Raw genomic sequence first — 24,893 nt, 5'->3', positions numbered from 1 at the left:
CCCAGGCCCTCCGACACGGATAACCTCCTTTAAATTAAAAAAAACAAAGGAAGTGGGGTGGAAATATCCATTTTTTTTTTTTTTTTCAATTCTGAGTCAAGTTGCCCCGTTGCCTATTCAGCAAGTTTCTTCCTTGGTAAATTGGCCGCTTTTAAATTAACATCTAAAAAACCCTGTATCCCAACCAGCGACGGAGGGGATTCACAAAGGGACTTTAGGCACCTAAGCCTCAGTTTTAGGCTCCACAAAATTCCCACCAAACCCTGCAAGCGCCTGCATTTTGAGGGTAAAAGTTAAGACCCCTGTGTGGATACAAAATTCATATCCGCGGATGTGAATATCCACAGATATAAAAGGCTCTGCCAGAAACCACAGCGGCGAAAGCAGCAGCGTGTTGGGCCCCCACTGGCAAGAGCCGGCACTCACCCCAGACCTCTGCTCTCCCTGACACAACTGTACCGCACCCAGTCCGGCCCACTGTAAACCCAGTTTAACAGGCCAGTATACTGCTGGTATTTTGGACCGCTCCAAACTGCCATAAAGCAGTGAGAGTGTACAAGTGAATCTATCCCTAAAGCTAAAATTAAAACAAAAATTAAGGTTGATATTACATACATTTCATAAATCATTGTATATATCACATGGTAACTTTTTTAAAATTGGTATTATTGTAGCTCTGGAACCATTTTGTGCTAGGTGCTGTACAAACACAGAGCAAAAACACAGCCCTTGCCCCAACAGTTTACAATGGAAGAATAAGTCAAGAGACATCAGATGATTCCAGATGAATATGAGAGTACAAGGAAAAAATGAGACAGTATTGATCAGCATACAAGAAGTAGTTTTAACACACCTTAATAATTGAAACTAAAAAGGTTATTTCCACACAAAAAACCTACATTTAAAGATATATCAGTAACTTAAAAGTAAAAACATTACCATTACAGGGATGTTGTAATTATCCCAAAAACAAGTATACAAACCCAGGAGTTAAGGTAAAACTTAAAAAAAGAAAAGGAGTACTTGTGGCACCTACAGCTCACTTCATCGGATACTTCAAGTGAGCTGTAGCTCACGAAAGCTTATGCTCAAATAAATTTGTTAGTCTAAGGTGCCACAAGTACTCCTTTTCTTTTTGTGAATACAGACTAACACGGCTGCTACTCTGAAACCGGTAAAACTTAAAAGAAATACAAACATATTAAAATATGGAAATAAACAGTAAAGGCATCTAAATAACATGAACTCTGTCTTGTAACAACACCATGCAATAACCATAAAATTATGATCAATAATAAATTTTTGTTTTGTGTCCCAGATTAGATTAAATTGACTTTAAAGACATTAAGGACAGTTGTAAAAAATTACTTATGGGTTCACTACAGAGCAGAGATAAAGTTTTCTGGACAAGAAAGGTCTGAATGCTAAAGGACATTGTAAAATTAATTTTATCTCAAACTAATTAGTGGATTTACGTGTAAATTATTTTTGAATACAGAATGAATTTTCTGATAAAGTGCTGTAATTTTGGGGAGCATATGCTGTATTCTTCATACATAAATCAGTGATTCATCTCTGTATTAAGTGCCAATCTCAGTTTTAACTACAAAACTGTAACTGAAGAACCTCAATAATAATCTCAGCTAATATATTCAGTAGTACAAGGTGATGACTGCAATTCATTGTTTACGAGCCCATTTGTACCTTGAAAAGGGATCCAGCAAACACAGATAAAAGTTTCATCTGCAGAAACATAATGGACACATTTTAGATTGCAAGCATTGTAGGGCATGGATTGTGTCTATGTCATTTTATGTCTCTATGGCACCCAACACCCTTTTAAAAACACAACAAATTATATTACAGTGTTGCATTTCACATAACTGCCATGTGTTTTAAATGGTCCCCTAAAAAGACAAGGTGGATGAGGTAATATCTTTTATTGGACCAACTTCAGATGGTGAGAGAGACAAGCTTTTGTTGTCAGAGCTCTTCTTGAGGTCTGGGTAACTTAATCAGAGTGTCACAGATAAAGACAGATAAACACTCTGATAAGTTTCCCAGACTTGAAGAAGAGCTCTGTGTAAACTCCAAAGCTAGTCTCTCTCACCAACATTGGTCCAATAAAAGCTATTTCCTCTCCCACCTTGTTCTAATATCCTGGGACTGACATGGCTACAACATTCCATACTTTAAAAGCCCCTGTAAATTCCTGAGAGCCCTGATTTAACCTTGTTTTGTGGTTTAACCTTGTTTTGTGGAACATCCTGAATTTGTCATGAATAATACCTAGAGTGATGAAAAACAAAGGAAGTCTCAGAGACACTCTGTCAAGTAGTAAAAGAGCAGTGAAGGAGAAAATACATTTGTAAAAAGGAGAGAAGATTTTATAAATCACACGAAGAGTAATTCCCGTCCCTGAGACAATCAATATCAGTCTGTGTCTGACTTAAAGTGTCTGGAGCCACCATCTCTTGTGTTCAGTGAATAAATTATGATGCATTCTCTAAAGGTTCTGTGATGCTCAGAAGTCCTGGCAACACTGCTTTCCTATTGATTTCTAGAGTACGTTGTATCTTTTCAAGAACTAGTGTCTCCCCAATAAATTCATCAAGACACTTGTGCAAATGTCTTCTTGCTCCGGAGAACAATGGAGTTTGTTGTGTTTAGTGGACTCACTTCGGAGCGACCCTTTTCCATTAGTCAGGGAACAAGCTGACCCAACCCTTTAGGGTTGCCAATTTGGGTTGGCCGTATTCTTGGAGGTTTCGTCCCATGACATGATCTTTAAGTAAAGATTATTTTTTAATTTCTGGAGACTCTGGGAGAATCCTGGAGGTTTGGCAATGCTACAAACCTTGGAGTCAGGCAGAGATACCAAATTGCTAGAAACAGGGCACCATGAATTCCTGCATTTAACGTACCCAGCTGCACCACTGGCATTGCACCAGCTCCACTAAGGATGGAGAAATCCTGGAGAGGCTGGATGGGGCAATGCCAGCTCATTCTAAGCCAACCAGGGAAGGTGCAACCAACCCACTGCCCGGGGTCAGCATGGCAATGGGACCCTAGACTACAACCCTTCAGTGCCAGTGCAGCCCACGGGCCATGTTGCACTCTAGAAGGGACCCATCAGATCAAGGTGTGTCCCAGGCTGGGACGTCCCGGGAGAGCCCGGCCCCTTGCAGGCCCAAGGATGGGATAGGGAGGATGGGGGCTTGGCTAAGTGCCCCTGGGTCTTGAATTAACCTGACTACTGCATCTGCGCCAGCCGGTCCAATCCCCCCATCCCAGGGTTAGTCTACATCTATTAATGCACATGCGTCAGAGACCTGAGCATGCGCATTCAACAACAGTAAAGCTGCCGCTGCCCTTAGTGCTTGCCAGACTTGGCTTCTTGGCAAAACAGAGGGAGGGAGTAACACAGAGAGCAGCACAGGCAGGGATGTGACAGAAGAACGATGGGAGAGGTGGAGAAGCGGGTCATGAGGAGTCCTTTCTAGGGAACCCAAAAGAAACACAGGGCTCTCAGGAGGAAAGGTGGAAATGCAGGCTGCTGAGCTGGGTGCATGCCCCTTAGTGTAGGGTGACCAGATGTCCTGATTTTATAGGCACAGTCCTGATATTCAGGGCTTTTTCTTATATTAGCACCTATTACGCCCCACCCACATCCCGATTTTTCATACGTTCTATCTGATCACCCTACCTTAGTGTAAGATGCACAAATACACAGATATGAAAAATTAGGGAGCTAAGAGTGTTCTCAGAGATGCAACTTCAGGGCAGGATCACACTGAAAGCAGGATTTAGGAAGGAGATATAACAGATAAAATGTGTCGGATCTCTCAGTCGCCTGGAGCAATCACTCCCAGTTACAGGGACCCATCAAGACATAGAGCTGCAACCTGTTGTGTTGATAATACTATTAGGGAGGCATCAGATTACAGGACACAGTTCAGGTTGTTGACACGTTAGGGAAGAAAAAAGGGGGGAAACATACAGAAGTGCTGGAAGAGTGGAAAGGTGTTTGAAGTGGTTTCCATCATTTACAGGGTTTACAGTTTGTTCAATGGCTTTCAGCACCCTCACTATAAAAATTGTTCCAGCACCTATGGAAACATACCTTTAAAGGTCAGTATAATGTAATCTGGGAGGGACCAAATCACTAAATTGCATTAAGTACAATTGAATGATTATTGCATGGTATGGCTACAAAATTGCAGTTATTTGGGTACCTTAATCATGTGTTTCTATACTTTAACATGTTGAGATGTCTTTTTAGATTAAACTTAACTGCATATTTGGAGGATATTTGGAACATTCCTGTAATTTTTTACACTTGTTACTGATATTTACTCTCAACATAAAATCCCTCAATCTATTTTTTTAACGTGATGTATATGGCTCACAGTGGTTATCATAAATATGGCTCAGTAGCATTAAGATAGGTGGGAAAATAAATTGTGCTCAGAATGAAAAGAAACTGTGATAGAAACCATGTTTGGGCCTTACACAGTAAAGAAATAACTCAAGAGCAGTTCCTCATAGTACAAATATTACCTACATTTTGTTGTCACACACAGGTTAGTGTTCTACTGAGTTACCTACTGCTTACCTAATGGACCTGCAGTTAAACCTGCCTAGGGTGTGGGGAGGAGTTCAGATTGTATAACTGACCTTTTCTGATAATGAATCAGCATTCACTTATTATGTTTGATTCCCCACCCACTTGTCCCCCTTTAAGTCTGTGCCACTGCTTTCCTCTGCCCCCCACGAGGAGGACCCTTCCATTACCAACAAAGTGAGAAGGGATCCTTAACATTTACACAAGGCTTTTCTTCAGTTAAATGCTTTATAAACATGAAGTAATTAGTCCTCACTTGATGCCTGATCTTACAATTCTTATTAATGGCAAAATTCCTGTTGACTTCAATGGGGTTTTTTGGCTTACCAAGGACTGAGAGTTCTATCTCCTAATCAATTTTGTATTTGCTAGTATTGCTACTCAGTAGTGCTGCTGAGAAGGCATCTGGATAAGGGCCGGCGCTCCCCAATCACTTTTGTTTTAAGTCATAGACCTTAAAATAATGTTGTACAACGGCCACTTTATATAATACATAACCCTAATTAAAATGAAGGCTTAAAAATATGTCCAGGCGAGGTATAAATAAGACCAGTAGATCTGAAGGAAGCTTTTCTTTAATTGGAAAGGCAGCAAATAAATGATCATATGATTAAAAAAAGAAAGGATTGCCCACTGTCTGTTGTAAGTCCCTATTTCTGTAATGCCCCGGTAGCCAGAGGAGCAGCTGTCCCATTGCTGACATTCTCCCTGCCAGGCATTCCAACGCTCTGAGGTAATGGGCTACAGCGTACGCGATTCGCTTTAATCTTTCATCGTATCCTTCCGCATGGATAGAGCCAGGGGAACGCCCCCAGGGAAAGAAATTAAATGCACAGCCAGAGAGCTGATTTGAAATATTCCAGAGAACTCAGTTTGTGCTCAAGCAGCACACTAGCCCTGCTCACATGAAAGGTGTCTGCAAAGCTGGCTGCTGCAGGTTTATTTGGCTGCAATATTGTTCCCCTCCCAGGCCGACTCTTTACCCAGTGGAATGATATCCAGAGCAAGGGCTTTGAGACAGGAAGTGAGGCGTGTTTTCACTATGAGTGATCTGAGAAGAAGGCGGGGGGAGCGGAGATAGCAGCTGTTTCATGCAAGGGGAGCACAATAAGTCAATGTCCCAGGAATTTAGATGAGGTGGTTTCGGGGGAAGAACTCTCCGCGCTGCTGGTGAGCTTCCACAGCTAAAGATGTGGGAAGGGATACACTGTATCTTTGGATCGCTGCAGCCGGTAATGGGAAAGCCTCGGGCACTGTTGGAAATAACGTGTTCTTCCCCTCTTTGTTTTGTTTGTTTGTCTGCCCGCCCAGGATACACAGTTGCAGGCATTTCCTATTAAGATAAATAAGAGCAGCCTGGAGTGGTGAGGTCAGTATAACTCTCTGGGCCTCTTCGCTCCGGGTGGCAGAGGAAGTTTGTGATGTTGTGCACGTTTTGCCTTTACTCTTGCAGTTAGTCCCAGGAGTAAGTAATTGCAGCGATTGATAGGTAAAAATGTACCAAGGCGCGGGGAGTGATTTTGCTTTTAGGCTTCGCTCCGTATTTATAAAATAAGTTTCTACATTTAAATACTTGAAATAGCGGGAGCCTCATTTCTCCTCCCTGCGTTGCAGTTTTATGTTGCATACTGTCATTCATGCAAACTATGATGAAATGCTTTACAAAGTTAAATGAAAGCTAATTATCGGAGAGGCTTTAGGAGCATGGATAAAGAAGGAAGATATTCAAATCCTTGGTAATTCTGTCTGGTTCCTGGCCAGATTGGACTAAATTCTTATCTAAAACTATATGTGTAGCATGCATGGATGGATGGATAGATGGATGTGTGCAATTTAGCAAGTGAAATTCCTTTTTTGGCTCTTGTATGAAAATTCTAGGCCTGCCAAATAAAGACTTGTAATTTCAGCGGAGAGTTGATTGGATTTACAAGCGTTGGCAGTTTAGCACAGATTTCTTTTTGCAAAAAAAGACCCACAACAGTGTAGATACACATGTTTGAAATAATGCCTGAGACAAATATGACAGCAGATGGTAGTGCAAAATGACAGCTGGTAAATGAAAACAATACTGCACTATTTGCAAGAATTGTGCTTGGCCAGCAATAAGTTATTGAATTACTTCTGAATGTTATTCCTCAAATGTTCTTATTTGTTCAATACAATTGTATTTTGCATTATGTCGGGCTATGTTTGATTTAGTGAATGATATGGATTGCTAATTAAATAAGTATAACTATTTAATTTCACTATAGCTTTCCTAAGAATCATTTTAAAAAGTGAGGTAAGCATGCCTCATAAGTAAGGAAAATTTACCAAAAAATATAGTTTTAGATAAAGAGAAAATTAGTTTGTCATCACTAGGGTAACAGCAGAGAATGCAATATGGCCTTAAAAATGGACCTGACATGTTTTGAAAATTCCTTCCCTTTTAACGGACCACCAAGTCTTATTTAAAATTTCCCTCTTATGCATAAATCTACTTTTGTCAAAGAAATAACTAAAGCAATGAGAATCTGGGCAATCTGACACTCTGACAAATGAAATGTAATAAGTCATTCTGGAACTAATCAGTTGTACTTGTTTTGGGTGTTTTTTTTTTTTTTTTTTTTTAAGACTCCTTAGAGCAGTGGTTCTTAACCTTTACTGCAGCCTGCACCCCTTTGGTTCTCAAAATACGTTCTCGTACCCCTTATCAAAAATCGTTGAAGTTCTAGGTCAGTTCTTTAAACCTAGATATATTTTTTGGGGGTATATTACAGTAAATTGTTTAAAAATGCATAATGTTAATAAATAAATAGGTTTGATTAAACAAAGTAGTTGTACTTACGTGCCTATGTTTAATTTGTGTTTTCGATGATTTACCTTCTAAAAAAAATCTGGCATGTCTCGCACCTCCAGAAAGGGCATCTCACACCCCCAAAGGGCATGTGCACCCCAGGTTAGGAACCACTGCCTTAAAGCTAAAAAGTCATTCATGTTTAATTGTACCCCTTTAAAACTGTTAAAACAGATTTAAAGTTCTGACTAAAAGCTCCATAATTGGGTTTTTGTCTTTGGTACTACAGGGATCAGAGAAAAGAGCATAATCTGATGTACAAACTGTTCAATACCAAGGCACAGGAAAGCGAGCTTGGTCAGCGATCCACAAGTTTCACTTCCAGGAATAAATCCACTGCGGGATTCTGCCCTCAGTATGCAGGAAACTCTGCAAGGTTCAATCTGTGGAACCTTCCCTGCATGCTATTATTATGTAGTAGGACTATGTGGATCAATGTGCAGAGCAAACTGGAAAGCCTGGAAACCCCACGTCAACCTAGGCTCTGCAGGGAAATCTAATTCCATCCATTATGATTTATATTCCAGTACTACCTAGAATTTTGTTAAGTATTGCATATGCATACAGGGAGACAGTCTCTCATCCAGCCTACCTTAATTACTGCACAGACTTCTGTGGAAATTTGCCAGGAGCTGGGGAACTATGTTGTATAGAATGGTACAACCTATTCCAAATCATTAGAAGCATGACCATGCAAAAAAGGACATGAAGGGTTTCCTGATGGGGGGAGTTGAGTAGGTCACTGAGGTGCTGCTTCCCCTCACTTTCTGTGTCATGGGGTCGGTCATCTGTCCCTTCTTGCCTACCTTTATTCCCCTCCATGGGTGTCTAACAAAAAGGAACATAGAGCTCTGTATGAGTTTATGAATTTTCCTTGATTGGGTCAGAATGATCCATAATAAAATACTCAAATTAGATACAGATTATCCTTATTTATACATTTTAAGGGGCTAAAAGAGAGGTGCATTAGGAGTCTGCCTCCCCATCAAAACTGATCTGTATTCTGGAAATAAGGTATTTCATTTAACAAATTGTAAAGGGAGTCTTCTCAGAAATCAAAGTCCATAAATTTTAAAAAATATAATACTAACGCATGCTAGTCTGAAGAAATGTTGTTTGGAAGACTTTGAAAACAAGGAGTTGATGTTTGATTCTTTCCTAACCATAGAAGAGAGAGAAATCAACTGTAATATTTTGCAGGCAAAACAATGTACATGATTTGACAAACTTATATGTTATGTTTTTGTCCACAGTAAATATTTGCTGCCGGCCTACAGCGCCACTGAAAAATAAAACTTGATGGTAAATACTGGCAGGTCCTTAACCACTGTGCTAGAGCAGATGTTTAATAACTGCTATTATTGTTAATGTTGCAGAACATTGCCTGCAGCAGTCTGGGGTTTCATTGATGATGGGGTTAATTATCAAATGTCATAGTGTAGTAATTAGTGCCTTCAAGGCTAGGTTCTGGTAACACTGGAGTTATTGCTAACTTCCTGGTAATATTCCAGTGTTTCCTTGAAATATCTTATCCTGATCAACACCAGGTTCTCTGTATACTGTTCATTTCTGTGCATCATCACTGTATAGAATTCGGTAGGCAGAGATGTAATAGTAGTACTCTACTATGATGGATCCAGTAGTTATAATGCCTGTTGTTCTCTTTTCTTTATTCAGGTCTATTTGTAACCTCTGATATCCATCAATGGTAAACACAGCCCAAGGAGGTTCAGGCCTCTTCAATCTGGCTCTTTCAGGAGTCCAGATGTTTGCCTGCCCTGTTTGGTCAGGCCACTCTAGACCTGATGATGCAGTAAGCTAGGCATATGTTTTGATCACTATAGAATCCCTGTTTGCATAAGTAAATATTCTCCTGGTTCATAGACACACATTTCATTTGTTTCCTTTATCTTTAATTCACTCTCACTCTGTCCTGCTTTTCTAGGTTTTAAACACTGCTGGAGTAACATTACTTTTTAGAAATTCCCTATTTAATAGCTCCAATATTTCCTCCCTAACTTTTTTAAAATAAAACCCTTTCAGTTAAGGTGGATGTGAATTTGCATTTAAAAAAACAACCCCCCTAACCCTTCATTAAAAAGGACGTTTGCTTATATAAAAGCTGACCATCCCCCTCCTGAAGTTTCAAGTGATGAAACAAAGCTACTGGGAAACTAGAGGGGATCAAAAAAATAAAAAAGCTAGATGTGTGGCATCCATGATTCCACCTGAGCACCTGATGACATCATCGCTGTGACCTAGACGCCAGAAATATTACCCCCAGCAAAACCAAACATAATAGGAAAAATAAATTGCATAGGAAGAATCCGCCCCCCATGTGTCCCAATGCACAAGGTTAAAGGGGAGCTCAACTGGAGGCCTAACTAAAGTGAGCACCGTCCCTTTAAATGCTCCCCTCCCTCGCCTTCCCCTGGCTGGGGGTGGCCTCTGCAGATTAACCAGTCCCTGACAGTCAAGAAGCTCCTGTGGGCGACAGCCCTGATACCTCGTCCTGGGCTGCCCAGTGCTCACAGTCTGGGTGGGAGAGCCTCCCTTTGGCAGCCTGGGTTCTGAGCCCCTTCAGCCCTCCCTGGCAGTGGACTTGCTCCCTTCTTTCCTCCCTCCCTTCCTCTGGATGGGGCTGCTCTGTGTCAGCTATGAGCTCATCCAGAGGGTCCTCAGAGCCTGACACCAAGCAGGTGCTAGTCACCAACCTAGTGGGGCTAGTTACAGTGGAGGGGGAATGAAACCAAAAAACCCCTTAAAGTCCAGGCTCAGGTAATCAGCATGTCCGTGCTGTGTGCGTGTGTTGTTTACCTTGGGCTGGTAGTTTCAAGATTAATGTTTGGTTTCCTCCTCCCCAGGAATGTGATTAGATGTCAGCAATTTACTATGTGAAGCCTGCCTTTGTGTAGCAATTTCCATCGGAATGGATCTCAAAACACTTTATAAACCTTACTAATTACCCAAACTACTTTATATATATGAAACATAGTAATCACTGCATAGGAAATAATAGTCTTTTTAGAAAATGTTGATACCTTCACTTCCATTATGCAGGCACATTTTCTAAACAGTCAATAATGGTAATAATGATGTGCAATTTATTATAGGGAGTGGTCTGTGAGAAAGTACTGGGAAGAGGGTAGTAAGTTTCCAGACTTATTTATGGAGGGTTTTCTGTGCTTAGGCGGTCGCATGAAAATTGTTTGTGGGAGTCATGGAGCAATGGATGGTGTCAAGGAAATTGTTAGGGTTTATAGGTTCCCTAGAAGAAGTCTCTCTTTGAGGAGATTTAGAAAAGAATTGCTTCAGCCACCACTGAAAGGTAGTCCCCTCTGGTGAGGTGGAAGGGAGGACGCTATGGCAAATACTAGCAACCTGAAGCACAGTACAGATGTTTAGAACAGGAAATAAAGAATATTGTAGCTAACGAACTTCAGGGGGAAACGAGAGTTGGAATATAATGAACTGAATGGGAATCTTGCTAGTATTCCCTCACCCCAGCTCCAAACTAAAAAACCCACCACCGCATGACACTCCAAACTGTGGCATCTCTAATGACCCTATGTTTTAGTTCTGCATTTTGTCCAAGACAGAGGCTCCAATAGCATGGTGCTTCTGGGACAATACTGGAGCACAGATTTAGTCCTGAGTTGGAGAAAACAGTGCCACCTAGTGACTCTCCCTCCCAAATATTTGAGACACCTACGTTTTTCCTAAAGGTGTCTTATCCAAGTATTGATCTAGTTTATGAAATACCTAGCAGTTTTAGAGCCGTTTTTATCTTTAAAGCATGTTGGCAGCATTTGGTCAAAATTCATTACATTATGTGGCAGATGACTAAGACAGAGCCATCAAGAAGTTGTGACTTACCAAAGGTCATTCCAAAAGTCTGTGGCAAACCAGGAATCTTCATTCTTGTTTCACTATTGTAGAGCATACTCTACTCTCTATAGTGGAGGAGAAAAACATTGACCATGTGATTTAGAAAACGTAAGTCTGTGTGGATTTCCCATGGCTCCAATTCCTCTTTCAAATAAATCACTTCTGGACTCTCTCCCTTCTCCTTGTTAGAGCTGCTGTGGAAACTCCCTCCAGTTAGAGCTTGGTGGAGGACCTGTTCTTCTTTAATGGCTGCTGCTGCTGTCGCTGGTTGATTGGCAGGATACTTCAGGGCTCCTTATTGCTTCGGAGAAGACTGCTACTTCCCTTCATTTTCTGGTGTGGTGATAGCTTTTCACCACTGGCCGTGGGGAAAGATGCCGTTACCTTTTGGGCTCAAATTGAAACGAACTCGTCGTTACACAGTGTCCAGCAAGAGCTGCTTGGTGGCCCGCATCCAGCTGCTCAACAATGAATTTGTGGAGTTCACTCTTTCCGTGGAGAGCACCGGCCAGGAAAGCCTGGAGGCTGTGGCTCAGAGACTCGAACTGCGGGAGGTAAGCAAATTGGCAACTTCTCTAGCCATCCCTTTAAAGGGGTTACCCACTACAGTGATTCCCACCATTTTAGATCCGTGAGTTTTAACCTTTTTTTTTCTTTGGATCCCTAAAAACTTTTGAATGGTGGTGTGGACCCCTTTGGAAATCTTAGACATGGTCTGCAGACCCCTGTTGAGAACCGCTGTTCTATGGTAATGACAACCTTTCTTGGACCCCTTAGACATAATCTGCGGACCCCCCGGGGTCCGTTGACCCCAGGTTGAAACCACTGTTTTAGACAACTGACACTTTACCAAATTCTCTCCTGTACGAGCCACCCCAGCATGTTCCTTCTATTGTGAATGCTCTGATCCACAGTGCAACTTGGATGGCTTCAAAACCCAGTCTCACAATTTATGTTGTAGGGTTAGAGAATAGGATGTGGACAGCAGCGCACCATGTTTCAGCCCACAAGCCTAAAGTGCCAGCCAAAAGGACAATGGTTGTCACTTCTTGTACAGTGCTGAGAATATTGTCAGAATTTAAGACAAGTAATGACCATTCCTGCCTGAATAGATCATAACAGAGGGATTCAGAAAGTAGTGGGCAACTTGGAGGCAGGTGTTAATTTAGAGTCTATTTTTTTTCCCTTTTAATAAGTTGTGTTTATAGAGCTTACATGAAAGAAGTGTCTCTTTAAGAAAGAGGTATTTGAATGAATGGGGTCTCAGGGCACTGGTGCTGGGCAAAAAAGCACCAGTATTCATGGGTGGTGCGTGAACTGCTGGCTGGGGGAGTCTTGCTCCCGTCCCCGTGAGGCCACACCCCTGCGGTCACCGGCCCAGTCCTGCAGCTAGTTCCCCAGCCACAAAGGGATGCCGGGAGGGCAGGAGCATGCGGCCCCAGCCCTGGGGCATGGGAGGGAGGGTGGCACGCAACCCTAGCCTCCCCAGCTTCTAAGCACGGGAGGTGTGGCCCCAGCCCTTCCAGCCCATGGGGTAGACGGCCACTGACCCCAGCTCCAGAGTGCAGGAAGGCAGGTGGAGCAGAGCACTGTGGGGTTGGAGCCAGAGGACTGGAGCCACACACAGGGAGCGTCACAGCAGGGGGCAGAGTTAAGCCTGGCTGTTTGGAGAGGCAAAGTCTCTCCTAGCGTATGCGACCAGACACCCATGCCAGCGCTAATACATGTACTGTGGACTGGGTATGTGCAAATACACGCATGGTATGTATAAGCTAGGTCTGGGATTCTCAAACTTCATTGCCCCGTGATTCCCTTTTGACAACAAAAATTACTACAGGTAATACCCAGGAGGAGGACCGAGACCTGAGCCTGTCCAAGCCTGGCATCCTGGGCTGGGGGTCCGAAGCCAAAGCCTCAGTCCCACTGCCGCAGGTGGAGGGCCTGTCACCTGAGCCCTGCCACGTGGCTTTGACCCTGCCCTGGGCAGTGGGGCTTAGGCTTCAGTCATGGTCGCCAGCAAGTCTAATGCCAGCCTTGGCGACCCCATTAAAATGGGGTTGTGACCCACAGTTTGAGAACTGCTGAGCTAGATAGTTGAGCTAGCAGATGGCCCATTAAATGCATAGTTGGCCAGGTGCAGATGCTTGACTTCCACTAAAAGACAGAGTAGTTGCATACACAAATTAGTTTTGAAAAGAAGGTTAAACATTTTGGAGATTTTCTACTCTCCAGTAACTCAGATTTACCTCTGTCCCACGCAAATCTGATGATCCCTCTTTTTTATATTTTGATTTATTTACACCTGAAGTGCTGAATTGTGAAACTGGTCTTATAGAATCCTTAGCTAAGTAGAACCTTTGTTCACACAGATCTGTTTTTAAAGGGAGACATTTATTATTATTGTAACTCCATTAGCTTCAGTCTAGTGGTATGAGATATGAATTTGACTGCAAGGGCTGGATGCTGTTGACACAATTTGGAAATTGGCACATATTCCCAGTCCTGCTGTAACCACTGTATTGTGTATTTTGTACTGCACTAATCTGACTTTTTGTTTGTTTGGGAAAAAAAACAAAATATAAACTAGAAAATGTACAAGACAGAAATGGGCATATGTTGTACCGTAGTACTAGAAAAGAGATGCCTCTAAATACTGCTTTGTGTAAGAGACAAACAGAGACAAAATCCCAGACTGCGGTACGCAACAAAAATAGAAGAGCAAGCTGGAAAGGATATAGGATTACTCTGTTTAGTTAGTTGATAACTTGTTGATTTTTCCAAAATATTATATTGCCAATTTCAAGTAGCTTCAGTAACTATTGAGCAAACTAATTTAGGGCTCAGTCCTGCAGACTGTTACTGTTGTGAACAGCATTAATTACTTTAGGACTGCTCATGGTATTAAGCATTATACAGTAGCAAATGTTTGCAGAAATGGCCTCGTATTCTGTATTAAAAATCTTTTGATAAATGTAAGAAAACCCCAGTACAAATCCACTGACTTATCAGCACTTGCTTACTTTGGGATCCATTAACTTCCAACTGCCTTCTTGTAGTTTGCCATCAGTTGCCTTTTTAAACCTTATAGTTCAGAATTTAATATACCACATACTTTTCTGTAGCTGTTACTAATTCATTGTCTTGTGTTCTCACCATGCTATGTTGTGCCTGAGGGGGGAAAAATGACAAAAATAGTTATTTTGCCAGTCTATACTGTAGCAGGCTGTGTATCTGTTCTTTAGTGCTGATGGTTGAGTGTGTGTGTTAGTGTTTTGAGTTTAGAGTTTTGAGACATCTGAAAATAGAATAAATTGACAATCAGAGCCATTTTACAGTAGCAGGTGGAGAACTTATTGTATCTGGTTTGCAAAAGGGTAGTGTCATGGGCTTGATCTCACACAGCAACCTTTTGGGTTGTGGCAGAGCTCTGTGCTTCAGTCCTCAACATCCAAGCAGTCATCAGCACAAGTCTAGATGTGGGAACCTCTGGCTGACTCCCAGGGGAGTTGACTTCTTCTGGGGCTCTCACAGATACCCAACATGACCAAGGAAAGCAAACAAACTACTGGAAGCTGACAGCAGGCCACCTTCCTGCAAGGGGCTTCCAGCAGTCTGTAACAAAGTTCAGCACCCTTAGGCAAGTCACTCACAGGAGTTCTAAACCAGCCATTCAGGATATGGCCCACTTTCCACTCAGGAGGCTCAGATTGATCACCATGGCCATGCAAGGAGGCTTTGACCTTAGCTGCTAAACTCTCCAAAAGCTGAGGATAGGAGGTCTGTTCTCTGTGCAGCACTGCACCCAATTGAGCTAGGCTGCCCCCCACCCTTTTTTTTTAAAGGCCCTTCCTCCAGGTATGAGATGCCTTGCAGATACAGTGGGGCAGGGCTGCTTAAGTTCATAAATGCTCTTTAACATCTTCTTGTTCGGAGGGTTTGTGTACTCCATCACACGTAGGCACTGTCTACCCTGCCTGACCTAGTCACACTTATCAAACCATTTACCTGGTGCTGGAGTGTCAGGAAAGGGGGGTGTTGCGTACAAGGCTAGCAATTCCGCCTAGTGGCTATACTCTTATGTTGCCCAACGGCGAGAGTCTGTGATTGCTTTCCACATCTAGAAAGTTGGTGGCTGGGGTTAGGAGAACCTGGACCCTCTCTGCTCCACCAGGTTCCAACCCAAGTCCCTTCAAAATAATGGTCCAGATACATAGCCAGGGGTAAGTGCCCTTACACCTGTTCCCTGGGCCACTTCCTACCCCATCTTCTATTCCTCTGTCTGCACGGTGGGTCTGTCTTTGGGTCCCTATTGGCCTCCCTTTAGGGGATCCCCTCCAGAGGATCTTCCCCTATCTGCAGTGGCTCGTCATCCTTGGCCCCCACAGTTGAAAGGCCTGCAAAAGCTTCTCTACAACGCTGGTCCTGGCCGCTTGGAGTCCCAGCAGCTTCTTTGTAGGAGGCTGCAACACCTGACTGGGCTGAGCCACTCCCTTTTGAACTCTCCTTCAACTGGGAGCACACCCAACAAGGTTGAGGGGGCATGGCTTTCTGTGACCAGTGCAATTCCTTAACCCTCACTTCACCAGTATGGGGTTTGCACACCCTGTTATGTAAAGTAGCACTTATCATAGAATATCAGGGCTGAAAGGGACCTCAGGAGGTCATCTAGTCCAACCCCTTGCTCAAAGCAGGACCCCCAATTTTTTTTGCCCCAATCCCTAAATGGCCCCCTCAAGGATTGAACTCACAACCCTGGGTTTAGCAGGCCAATGCTCAAACCTTCCTTCACTGAGTCTCCATTATCTCTGCCCCTTCGGTTTTGCACATGAAACATTCAGAAAATGATGGCAACATCGCCACTGTGATTGATATACAGGAGAATCTCAGAATTAGGAACACCTCTGGAATGGAGGTTATTCATACGTCTGAAATGTTCATAACTCTGAACAAAACGTTATAGTTCTTTCAAAAGGTTACAACTGAACATTAACTTAATACAGCTCTGAAACTGTTCTGTGCAGAAGAAAAATGCTGCTTTTAACCATCTTAATTTAAATTAAACAAGCACAGAAACAGTTCCATTACCTTATCAAATCTTTTTTTAAAACTTCCCTTAGTTTTTTTAATAGTTTATGTTTAACACAATACTGTACTGTATTTGGCTTTTTTTTTGGTCTCTGCTGCTTCCTGATTGCATGCTTCCTGTTCCAAATGAGGTGTGGATTGGCTCATAACTGAGGTTCTACTGTATCTCATCTAGGGAGTGCGAACCAGACTGCTGAACTTTGATGAAATTCTTCTGGAAACACATTCTTGCTTGGCAGAAAAATGTGTTGTGGCAAGAGGGATCTGAAGCTGGGATTTAAATCGCCATTCTCAAGCATACTTTCAGAAAGTTTTATTTGTCTTTTTAAATGCTTTTAAGTTCACATCTTATCAGTTTTTTCCGAGCAGCCATTGAATAACCCCGACTGCTCATTAAGTACAAGGCCTACAGACAGAAAATATTATGTCATTCAGGGCCTCGTTTAGTTCTACAACAGCAGCCTTTAGGCCTTGAGCCAGGGATGTGCTGGCCGCCGCTTCCCGCAGCCCCCGTTGGCCTGGAACGGCGAACCGTGGCCAGTAGGAGCCGCGATTGGCCGAACCTGCAGACGCGGCAGGTAAACAAACTGGCCCAGCCCGCCAAGCGGCTTACCCTGGCGAGCCGCAGGCCGAAGGTTGCTGATCCCTGCTATACAGGATTCTGAGGAACAGCTTTAGGGTTTTGTGTTAATACTGTATTTTTTTTAACTGTAATGCAGGTAACATCATTTAAAAATTATCAATGTTGAAGTCATAATGTGCATCACTAAACACTGGCTTTTACCAATTCCAGCCCCTATATTAGCAAGGTAGTATGGTGTACTGGTTATAGCATGGAACTAGGAATCAGGAGATTTGAATCTGTTGTTGACTTCATCTTTTTGACCTGTGTGTTTATAAACTTAAAAATAAATAATGAAAATATATGGAGAAGAATATCTTGTGGTATTCCCAGAATGTGAATCAGAGGCAACATAAATATAATCCCACTCTCTCTTAAATCATAGACCCTGGGCAAGAAGCCAAGTCAAAAACATGCCTTCATTAAATTTACCCTTAATAGTGCTTCAGTGTAACTATTCTGATGCTGCTGAAAGAGGGGATATAATGAAAACCTAGGACCTCTGTTTCTCACAAGAGACAGTCCCAATCCTGCAGATCTGAAAAAGAATCAAGTGCTGTAGTTGTGAAGCTGTTGACTGCAAACAGGATTAAAGGTGTGTGTGTGTGTGTGTGTGTGTGTGTGTGTGTACACTCTTGCATGCACATTTACACATGGCATGTAACTGGGGCACGAATGTGAGCAAAAGACATTTTAAACAGAAACATCTTTTAAATGTTAATGCTATTAGCTATCTTCAAGGAAGTTGAGGGAATTTTATCTTTCAAAATGAAAAGTGAAGGGGCAAATCCTGCCTGGTCTTGCACAAGTAGAGTGTTGTCACGGAAATTATTTGTGTGAGTGAGGTGAATATTTGGCTCCAAGTTTTGAAAATGCTGCGACAAGGGAGTCTATCAAAACTGATGAGGAATTCCTGGAGAAGATCGGAAGGTGGCGCATGCCTTTAGTTATTCATGTATTTAACTTGGATCGGGATAGGGTGGCCAACTTTTCTAATAGTACAAAACTGAGTACCCTAGCCCTGCCCCTTCCCTGAGGCCCCGCCCCCTGCTCACTACGTTTCCCCCTCCCTTGGTGGCTCGCTCGCTCTGTCCCACCCTCACTCACTTTCATTGCGCTGGAGCAGGGGGTTGAGGTGTGGGAGGTGGTGAGGCTCTAATTGGGGGTGCAGGCTCTGGGGTGGGCCCAAAAATGAGGGGTTCAAGGTGTGGGAGGGGGCTCCAGGCTGGGTCAGGAGGTTGGGGTGGAGGAGTGGGTGTGGGCTCTGGCTGGGGGTGTGGGCTCTGGGTTGGGGAAGAGGGATTTGGGGTGCAGGAGGGGGCACCAGGCTAGGGGGTGGGGTTGAGGGATTTGGAGTGCGGGAGGGAGCTGTGGGTTGAAGCAGGGGGTTGGGGTGCAGAAGGGGATATGGGCTTTGGGCTGGGGGTGCAGGCTCTGGGGTGGGGGATGAGGGGGTCAGGGTGCGAGAGGGGGCTCTGGTCTGGGAAAGGGGGGTTGTGGTGCGGGGGGGGTGAGGGCTCTGTCTGGGAGTGCAGACTCTGGGGTAGATCCAGGGATGAGAGGTTTGGGGTGCAGGAGGGGGCTCTGGGCTTGGGAGAGCTCAGGGCTGGGGCAGGGGGTTGAGGCTCATGGTCGGGGTATGGGCTTACCTCGAGTGACTCCCGGTTAGTGGAGCAGCGGGGCTAAGGCAGACTTCCTGCCTGTCCTGGCACCGCGCTGCACCTCGGAAGTGGCCAGCAGGTCTGGCTCCTAGGCGGAGTGGGGGGGAGGAGAGAGACTCTGCATGCTGCTCTTGCCGCAGGCAGTGCCTCCGCCGCAGGCACTGCCCCCGCAGCTCCCATTGGCCGCAATTCCTGGGCAATGGGAGTGCGAAGCCAGTGCTCAGGGTGGGGACAGCGCATGGAACCCCGTGGCGCCCCCCCCCACCTCTGAGCCGGACCTGCTGGCTGCTTCTGGGGCGCAGCGCGGTGCCAGGACAGGTAGGGACTACCCTGCCTTAGCCCTGCAGCATCACTGACTGGACTTTTAACGGCCTGGTCGGTGGCGCTGACCGGCGCTACCAGGGTCCCTTTTTGACCGGGCATTCCGGTCAAAACTGGACATTTGGCAACCCTAGGTCTGGAGGGAGAGAGGAAGGATTAGGACACTGCAGAAGTCAGCCAGGCAGAATTCAGAGACTTGAACTGTGCACAGTCAAATTTTGCTGCCCAATGTCTACAGCATATCCGATCCTCCTCAGAGGAAATACATTTTAAAATATTTTCAGTGTAATGTTTTTAAAATGTTCATTTATCAGATAAATACCCAGGTAAGGGCTGATATAGTCTGTTAACACAAACACTATCTTAATATTGTTGTTAAGTAATGATATCAGAAACCACAGTGACTGGTAGATTGAGCCTTGTGGCAAGGCCATGAATGAGGTTTGGCTAACACAATCATGTCCATGCCCACCAGAGAGGGATACACATACCAGACTTTGAACATGAGCAGTACTGCGTGGTGAGTTGGGATGGATGGACGGACAAGTGTTAGGGCCCAGTCCTGCATTCTGCATGGCTGGAAGACAGCACTACTTACTTCTACTGATTGTTAACCATTGATATTTGAACTAACAAGAAGTATGCATAACATACAGGATCTTAATTGTCTGTGTTTCCCTTTTTAAACCAAGAAGAAATCAGTGTTTCTTTTACTAAAACCTGTCAGGAACATGGCAAACTTGATCCTATCCAAAAGCATCTTCATTTAACGTGACTCAACACCAGGGAGCTCTGGGGTTGTTACTATCTGCTATCATCCAGAATGAATTTGGGGGCAGAACAAACTATGGCAAGGCGAACAGATTGGCAATTCCCCTACATGCAGAAGTCTGAGGGAATGGGAGGTTTTCTCTAGTGACTGTCTAAAAGAACTGTTTAGTAGGTGCAGAATTTGTCCCCATGTTCTCATTTACTAAGCACAAAATGGGTAAGGTTGTTCTTTCAAAAACTGGTAAGCAGGGAGTCTTAACCCTGAACCCCTTAGCTTTTTTCACGTTAAGTCAGAACCTGAAAATAACATGTAGCAAATAACATTCTCTTTTTCAGAATCTAAGTATTGTAATATAACTTTATAGTAACTTATACTAAATATGTTGCATCTGCTGCATTCCGATGTAATGGATGACTGCAGAACAGGATTTTCTGTATTTTTGAAGCACAGTAGTTTGTTTATTAATATGAGCTGAGGTATGTTGAATATTTTTGCTTTTCTATTTGGTGAAGAAATGCCAGAAATTAAGAAACCTGATGAATAGCTATTTAAGATGCTTCTGGGATGAATGTTTTGCACAGAATTGAGAACAGAAAGTGAGATGAGTCCTCCCCCTTTGAACAGAGAGAGAAAGTGACCTAAATAAACATTAAAAAGAGCTACAATTTTTAGGCATCTTGGCAGCTGATTTCTATTAGAGATCAGAGTTCTCTTTCTCAGTAATGTTCTGGTCAGTTATTTCCTGCATGTGCTTACTGACTTCATGTTTGGTTGTCTGCTAGCTACTCATCTGCTTCTGGTACAGCAACCAGTGACTCCATACCTATCTTCCCCTTCAAAATAAAACCCTTTCAGCCATGTCAGTTCAAGGAAAGGCAAAAAGATACTCTATTTGAGACCTTATGCGATCATATTTGATTAGACCAGATGCCAAAATTGTTACTATGGCAAAACAGACAACCCTCAATATTTTGCTTTGAGATGATATTGGTAACTGTTACTTGTTTTAAATAATACTTATGAAAGGTATCTTGGAATAATTAGGAAAAATTCATCTGGGGATTAGAAAAAAGAATTGCATTTTGAAAGGACTGCTTTCTGTTTGCAGTCATTGTCATAATTCCCATGACTACAGCCTTGATCTGGTCATTCTTGTCCATAGACAACTAGAAATGAAATTATTTTAACCGTTTTGTGAATTTGTAAGTTTGTTATAAACAAGAATGTCCCGAAGTGAATATTTCAAAGTACCTCAGAGTTAATGTTGCTTTTGATTTTATTGTGTTTTTGTACAGCTTTGTTCAAGGTAATCGTTACAGCAATAACATTGATTACACTGGAAAAATTAGTCCTTTTATGGGTTCCTTATATTTATTTTACCCCAAACTCAAGGAATTGTGTTTTCATGTACTGCCGAATGAATTTAATTTCTCATGCTAGCCCAGCTACAGAATATATCCGTCAAAGAGAGATTGTAATTGCTGGTATGTAAAGTATCTCGGATGTAAGATTCACCAGAACAGGTGGGATCCTTGGTATGAAATATATGTTCATATTGAGAAGTGTTCCTTGTTAACAACAGTTAATTTGTGTTGTAAAAAAAAACCCATCTCCATAACTGAAGACCTTGCTAGTTAACTTAGAGCTGTTTTCTCCTTTTATTGTGAGAGAAGCAAATAAAAGGAAAATGGGGTGGAAAAATCCCTGAAGCAGGGAAGAGCCAACAAGTAGTACTCCTCCAGCCCTTACGTTTATAAAAGAACTCGCTTCAACTCCATTCTGCACATGGCTCTTTGAGGGTTTGGGGTACAAACAGGTAGCAACTTCAGAATCGGGGTCCATGCAGCCAGCAGTGTTAGCCTCCACTTATTGTCTGTAACCCCCCTGGAGTGTATTGGGGCAGCATGTAGATGCATACAGCACCACGCAAGCACTGGCATGCTGCAAGTTTGGAGTTTCCTTTCCCTACAAACTCCTGGGGTGCATGAGATTTAGAGGCTGTGCTCCCTGTCTAATGTGCGGTCCTCTAAATCCTCCCCTCTCCAGTGGGAGGATGGTTTTTTTTTTTTTTTTTTTGTAATGTATAAGTGGAGTTTTCTGCGTCCTTTTTTTAACCCCAAGACAGCACAATGTGGCTCTTAAACTTTATGTACTGTCTGCTAATTCAGTGATGCAAAGCATGAGCAAGACACTTCATATATCTTTTTAATGGTAGATATATTATGTGTGTTACTGTTCATCCACCAACACCCTTGACATGTCATTTATGCCCTTAGACTGTAAGCTCCCCCCCCCCCCCACATATCTCTAATGAAGTCCAAATTGAAAAACTGTAAAGATCCCCTGATTGCAGGCCCTAATATATCTTGGTCAAACTATAAAATTAGTCTGGAGTATTGTCTCATTTATTTAAAGTATCTTTGAGGCAGGCACCTTCTAGTTAATGTAATTTTGCTATTGTTTTAGCCACCTGGAGAATAACATTCTCCTTTTCTGTTCCAATCCATTTATAAGGCCTTAGTTACTCAGTGCTCCTTTTTTCTAGCTTTCATCATGAGAATTCTTAATATCATATTTGATCACTTTGGGTGTCACAAAATATATGGTAGGTTGTTGAAGTTGTTTATGCAATAACTAATTAGCCACCACTATCAAACCTTAGGGGAACATGTGACAGTCTGTAATCCAAGCTATGTGACTTCTGACAGGGAATTTATGATGTTTGTAGCAGCATAGCACCTTGTACCTATTAAAGAAACCTTCAAAGGCAACAGCAGAAGTGGACTGAAAAGTCCTTGGGAAACAAAGCTTTTCTTGATACTTGCCTTTAGATTCTCTTGAGATGTAAAATCAAATCCAGAGATCATGACAAGATGAAATCTTGGGGTCACAGCAAGAGTTGCAGAGTTCATGCGAGGGAAGCTTACATTTCCAGTTATTGACACCTTATCTTTATAAGTTCCTCTTCAAACAGCACAAATGCAGACTAGAAGTGACCTCAAGATATTGTAGTAAAATGTATTCTCTCACATAATAAAGATAAATAAACTCCATAAAGCAGCTTTTGGCTTGAAGGATTCCACAATTCTTTACAAATTTAACCTGATATATAAACTCACCAACCACTTAAATGAAAGGCAGCAGCTGATTAACAACAACAATACACAGCAGTTTAGGACAGAAGGGGAAAACTATGGTTTCCAGTTGACACTATAGTGGGAACTGAGGGAGGCAGAATGAAATGACCAGAATTGGAATTTGGTTAGAGCACTAAGATTCAAGCTCAGTTTTTCCTATGGTCTCTTAAGAGACCATCAAGTGATTGAGACCTCGGGCTTATATTTCATGTACAAGGAAGAACCTGCAACAAGACCTTGCCTTTTAGCACCATTAATTTTCTACTGACAGAGAAGGTACAGTAGATCACGACCTACTATATCATCAGAACTGTGTCTCTTCCTCTGTCTCCCATGCAAATACTGACCAAACCCAGCTGCTTAGCTTGTGAAGTCCCATTGCCTCAAAGCAAGGTGGCATGCATGTAGGCGACAGAGGCAACCTTTTACCACCTAAAATTTTGGTTTCCATATTAGTATTCTCTAGACCTATTTTATTAGTTCCATTAATTTTACTGTGCCTTTTTTTGTCAACAGTTCCACAATTATATAAAAGCCCTGCTATTTCTTTCTATAATGCAGAAAGTAATTAGCTGGAAAGTAGTTAAGTGGAAATTCTACAGTTCTTTTTATCTAGGTTTTATTTTCTGCCCAGGAGTTAAATGACTAATAAGTTGCTATAATAAACAAATTTCACTACAGTGTTAATCTCAGAAGCTTGACATATTTTAAGAATTATGTCATGTCACTTTTTTTAGGATTGTGTAATGTCTTGTGCTACTATTAACAGACTTTTAGCAATGAGTAAAAAATGGTTCTATTTTAATCAGCACCAGTATTCCAGAGTGCACTACCCCTACTGAGAATTCATAGGGCCAAATGCTACCCTTGAAGCCAAAAGAAGGCTTGCATGTGATTCAGAAGACAGGATATGGCAGAGTGTTTCATTTGGCTTTAATCTGTTTATATTGGGCCTTCAAGTGTGCACTTTTTTGGGGGCGGGGAAAGGTTATTTAAATGCACACAATTTCACTCAGTCATATTTAAGAGTAGACACATTTCGTTATTTGTGGTCATAACTTAGATCTGTTTTTTAATGCAACAACATAAGAGGCCTGATTTTTGAAGAAACTCAGTGGAAACTTCAGGCAGTCAGCACCTCCAAAAAACCAAGATACTTATTCAATATAGATTTAGATGCTTATTTTGAGTCTGACAGGTTTGAAAATTTTGGCATATTTAGCTCAAATCTCAAGGTCCCCCCCGTTTCCCCTTTAAATAACAATCCATTTTCTTTTTCATGGTTTAGATTAAGTCTACAGATCAAACTCAGTCAAATGGTTTTCTGGGCATTGTCACACATCTCCACTAGGTCAGTTTTCATAAATGTTCATATGATTCGGGGAGATAGGACACAGACAGAGACGCACACATTTTGACAGTAGGCTGCATTGGTTCAGTAGTGGTGACCAAAATACTGTTAGGTTTCAATGTCCAGCTTTAAACATTGCACTGATCCTAAAGATTAGTGGTAGCCCCTAGCTGTTACTATAATTGCTAGGCCAGCTAAATGCAGTAGTAACTGGGTAGATGGACTGGACCAGTAGTAAGAATAGGCTTACATACACAAGCTTATCACAGCAGCAGGTGGGATCTGGCAGTGCTTGGCCTATACTTCAACTTTAATTGAGGTATGAGTCTACATTGTTGTAATTGTATTCCTGTAGTTCATCTACCTTACTTTTAATGCAATTTTACATAAAAGGATGTTAAGGTAGCAAATTCTAGCAGTCAGAAGTTAGGAAATGCCATAATTAAGGTTGTCATGTAACTTTAATTCAGCTTCTTGTGTGTGCGCGCATTATAGTATATAGTCAGTGACCTTGTCTATACAAACAATTAGACGATGGCAAGCTGGGCTGTGGCTCTGCCCCACACTAGCCTGTAGCACACTACCTGTATTTATGT

General features: G+C 42.5%; 1 protein-coding gene across 3 annotated transcripts in view; it reads left to right on the top strand.

Moving 5' to 3' along the window:
* The first annotated feature begins 5,515 nt into the window (after positions 1 to 5,515).
* Positions 5,516 to 24,893, top strand: part of PTPN21 (protein tyrosine phosphatase non-receptor type 21) — a 60,790-nt gene continuing 41,412 nt past the window's right edge. The window contains exons 1-2 of one of the 3 annotated variants that reach the window (XM_038407774.2): positions 5,516 to 5,856; positions 11,538 to 11,902. In XM_038407774.2, coding sequence (XP_038263702.1) covers positions 11,723 to 11,902 — 180 coding nt within the window. In that variant the 5' untranslated portion in view covers positions 5,516 to 5,856; positions 11,538 to 11,722. Of the gene's footprint in view, positions 5,857 to 6,005; positions 6,090 to 11,537; positions 11,903 to 24,893 lie in introns of those variants that run through there. The other 2 variants (XM_038407775.2, XM_038407776.2) reach the window with 2 other exon arrangements.

This window comes from Dermochelys coriacea, chromosome 6, assembly GCF_009764565.3.
Source record: "Dermochelys coriacea isolate rDerCor1 chromosome 6, rDerCor1.pri.v4, whole genome shotgun sequence".
Classification (NCBI taxonomy): domain Eukaryota; kingdom Metazoa; phylum Chordata; order Testudines; family Dermochelyidae; genus Dermochelys; species Dermochelys coriacea.
This window is presented reverse-complemented; position numbering and strand designations above follow the sequence as displayed.